Consider the following 4,138-nt stretch of genomic DNA (forward strand, 5'->3'; position numbering starts at 1 on the left):
ATATCTTGTTATACTAGATGTGAGTCTCCCTGAACAGGACTCTGGTTCATTTGTCTTTTCACCTCAGCAACAAGCACAATATTTTAGCATTTAGTAACTGTGATGGTTAATTTTATGTGTCCACTTGGTGAGGCTATGGCACCCAGTTGTTTGGTGAAACAGTAGTCTAGATGTTGTTGTGAAGTATATTGTAATTGGGGTTAACATCTACAACCAACTGAATTTAAGTAAAGGAGATTACCTCTGATAACGTGGGTGGGTCTCATCCAGTTGAAGGCTTTAAGGGCAAAAACAGGTTTTTCTGAGAAGAAGAAATCCTGCCTGAGTTTCTAGCCTGCCAACTTGCCCTACAAATTTTGCACTTACCAGCCCTCACAATCACTCAAGTAATTCTTCAAAATAAATCTCTTAATCTATGTCTGTATCTTCATTGGCTATATCTACATCTACTTATCTACACCTACATCTATCCTATTGTGTTTCTCTCTTTGGAGAACACTAATACAGTAAACTTTCAGCTTTTGCTGAATGAATGGATGCCTTCTTGCTTCTGATTTTCTTGAGGTAAATTACCATTTCACTGTCCTTTAGTTTGCACAATCCCAAATGCTGAGAAGTGGTTTGCAAACCATTTTTTTTTCCCCAAGCATGTGGTGATTTTTTATTAACAATAACTTTGGTTCTAAGAATTCCACCCTCAATTCTGTAACACTTTCCATTAAAAACAATTATACAAGAGCAAATACAAAAAAATATTAAATTATGAAAACAAATCCATTAAGGGTCCCTTTTGCAAACCATTTTTATACAGAAACCTTAACCCAAATGAAGCCCCATGCTGAAAACAGATACTTGAAAGGCAAAAAAAGTTCCTGTTTTGGCTGGAGGAGGAGGTGGAGGATGGACCCAAGCTTTCTCATCTTGTCTTCCCCATGCCTGCTCCCCACTGAACTGCCTGACATAGAGCAGTGTTTCTTAAGGTGTGGCTTACAAGGCTTAGCATAAGCATCACCTGTGAACTTGTTAGAAATGCAAATTCTAGTCTTTACCCCAGATCTACTAAATCAGAATCTTTGGGGCTGGGGCCCAAGAATTCGTGTTTTAATAAGTCCTTCAGGCAATTCTCGTGCATGCCAAAGTTTGAGAACAACTGTCCTACAGTTCCTTGGCGTCCTTAAAACATTTTAAGGCCACTGAGTCCCTACAAGATGCTTTCATTAGCCCACGGTAAAATCACTCAGAACGGGAAGACCCATCCACTGCGCCTAAATCACAGAAGCAGGACATACCAATGGCTATGAGAAAAATAACTAAGTGTGCGCCCAGTTTAAAAATTGGCCAAAGGGAGTGGCAGCGGCGCAGGCGCAGTGCGGCGCACGGGGCGGGGCGGGGGCGGTGTCTTTTGGGCTGCAGCGCGAGACCGGGAAGCCGAGCGCCAGTTGTGTCAGAGCCACCGGCCGCCGATCCGCCGCCGCCTCCCACTGGGGACTTGAACTTGGTGACCCCAAGTCTGAGCAAGCACTACGCGGGCAGCAGAAGCTGGCAGCTGCACTCGTGTTGAGGGAAAGAGATGCTACCGTCACTGTTACAGCGGAATGTAATTCTTTTCCTCGTTGCCTTTCTGACTGGGTGTGAAGCTTTAAATGGAACATTATTGGAAGAGCAGAAGATGGAACCTCAAATCTCTGGATTGAAACCTACAAATCTGTCTGTCCTAACGGCTCCCCAGGCAGCAGATGATAAGCTGGAAGACTGCCCAGAGATTTTACCTCAGAAACTTGCAGGACATTTCAGAAGGAGACCGCCCAGGTTGCAGATCAGAGCCAGCCATGAAAACCTGAAGGATGGGATGCAGGATGATACCAAGATGGGGGAGTTAGAATCTAGCCAAGGTCACAAGGAAGATAACATTCTGAGAAAGGTCCTTGGCAGGAAGCCAGCAGTAATTCAGCCCCAGCAGGACACCAGAATCCTTTCCAGCATAGCAAAGACCCCAGCCAAGCCTTCTTTAGAGAAATCCAGAATTCAGAAAGCTCCAGCTCCCCCCAATAAGCGCCAGAAAGCTGTGATAGATGCTTTCCGTCATGCCTGGAAAGGATACAAGGAGTTTGCTTGGGGCCGTGATCTGCTGCATCCCGTATCCAAATTATTTGGTGAGGAGATGGGTCTTGGCCTGACTCTGATTGATGCATTGGACACCATGTGGATTATGGGTCTACAAAAAGAATTTGAAGAAGCCAAGCAATGGGTATCAAAGACATTACACTTTCAAAAAAAAGTGAAGGTAAATCTCTTTGAATGTACTATCCGTATCTTGGGTGGACTTTTGAGTACATACAACTTATCTGGAGATAGCCTCTTTTTAGAAAAAGCTAAAGATCTTGGAACACGGCTTATGCCTGCATTCGGAACTTCCTCCAAGATTCCATACTCCACTGTAAACCTTCAAACTGGTGAGTCCTTCTCACAATTCAGTGTAGTGTCAGAAGTAACAACCATTCAGTTGGAGTTCAGAGAGCTCTCTCGTCTCACTGGAATTGAGAACTTTCAGAAGGTAGTGAATAAAGTGACAGAGCATATCCATTCCCTACCTAGGAAGAAGAATGGGCTAGTGCCCAAACTCATCTTTCCCCAAAGTGGCCACTTCCCTTTACAGAAAGAATACACTCTCGGAGGCCAGGCTGACAGCTACTATGAGTATCTGCTAAAGCAGTGGATCCAAGGAGGAAAGAAAGACGTGCGGTTGCTAGAAGACTATATTGAAGCCATAGGAGGAATAAAAAAGCACCTGCTTAGGCAGTCCAATCCTAACAAACTGACTTTTGTGGGGGAGCTTTTTAATGGCCAATTTGTACCCAAGATGGATCATTTGGTGTGCTTTTTGCCTGGGACTCTGGCTCTAGGTGTATACCATGGACTGAACTTTGACCACATGATGCTAGCTGAAGCTCTTATGAGACCTGCTACCAGATGTTCATCACTTAAGACGGGGCTGAGCCCAGAAGCTGTGTCACTTCCTTAGGGACCTCTCACGTTAGCCGTGTGAAGATATGATGGTCATGCCTGAAGACAATTTCAGTTTGCTGCGACCAGAGACTGTGGAGAGCCTGTTCTATCTGTACCGGCTCAGCAGGAATAAGAAATACCAGGCTTGGGGCTGGAAGATCCTGCAGAGCTTCAACAGATATACCCGTGTCCCTTCAGGTGGCTATTCCTCCATCATTCATGTTGAGAATCCATTCTTAATAGACCAGATGGAAAGTTTCTTTCTTGCAGAAACTCTCAAGTATATGTATCTTCTCTTTTCTGATGACATGGACTTCCTCAACCTTGAAAAGTATGTATTTAATACAGAGGGTCATCCCCTGCCCATCTGGACTTCGGCTTAAAAGGCTTGGGAAAGCCAGTGTAAAGAGCACTGTGACAATGCACAATCTGGAGACTTTTCTGGATTGAGTGTTGCAGATAGTAGAATTTTTAATTCTTTTCTGAAGATCATAGATTGGTAAGCCAATTATTATGGGTAAATTAGTCATTCTTTGACCTTTAACTGTATGGCCCAGCTGCTACTGTGAGCTCTACATGTCCCAGGTCTGAGCTACATACGGCAAGTCCAGTGGGACAGCTGGGTTCCAGGACACCTTGGAAGGCTGGGTGCCTATGCCTTTTTCAGTGCAGATGCTTGTTGGCTTTGAATTCATCCTCATGCATTGCTTAAGTGGAATTCACGCTAGCTTTGGAGCTTGTTTTCTGTATCTATGCTTTCTTAAATCAGGACCGCTGTGAGAAAGAAGAAAGAAGAAAGTTAGTAAACTTTTGATTCATGGGGGAAGGGAGGAGGGACCAAATAAAAAATCTACTGACAACAAAAATCCTGCCAAACAGCCTGATTTGTGTTTTCAATTTGTTCCTTTGGGGGGAAGCTGCACTGCTGTGGGAAGAAGAGAGAGGCTTATAGTAAGTAACAGAGTTGTGGGACCGTGGTAGTGGAGGCTAAAGGGAGGGCAGAGACAGACTAAATATGTCCTGTGGAAGGACATGACTCCTGTTGAGCTTGGTCAGCTTGTGATTTAAAAAGATATTAAGGAAAAAGTAATTGGTTGCAATTTTGTTGACACTTGCTAGTGTCATTCTCACT

At 44.2% G+C, this 4,138-nt stretch overlaps 1 protein-coding gene across 1 annotated transcript; it reads left to right on the forward strand.

Moving 5' to 3' along the window:
• The first annotated feature begins 1,509 nt into the window (after nt 1–1,509).
• On the forward strand, nt 1,510–3,389 carry LOC119538162 (endoplasmic reticulum mannosyl-oligosaccharide 1,2-alpha-mannosidase-like). Its single transcript, XM_037840950.1, is given in 2 exon segments — nt 1,510–3,010; nt 3,012–3,389. Coding segments are annotated over 2 exon segments (1,818 nt in total). The 5' UTR covers nt 1,510–1,570.
• Nucleotides 3,390–4,138: the final 749 nt, after the last annotated feature.

Source organism: Choloepus didactylus, chromosome 6, assembly GCF_015220235.1.
Source record: "Choloepus didactylus isolate mChoDid1 chromosome 6, mChoDid1.pri, whole genome shotgun sequence".
Classification (NCBI taxonomy): domain Eukaryota; kingdom Metazoa; phylum Chordata; class Mammalia; order Pilosa; family Megalonychidae; genus Choloepus; species Choloepus didactylus.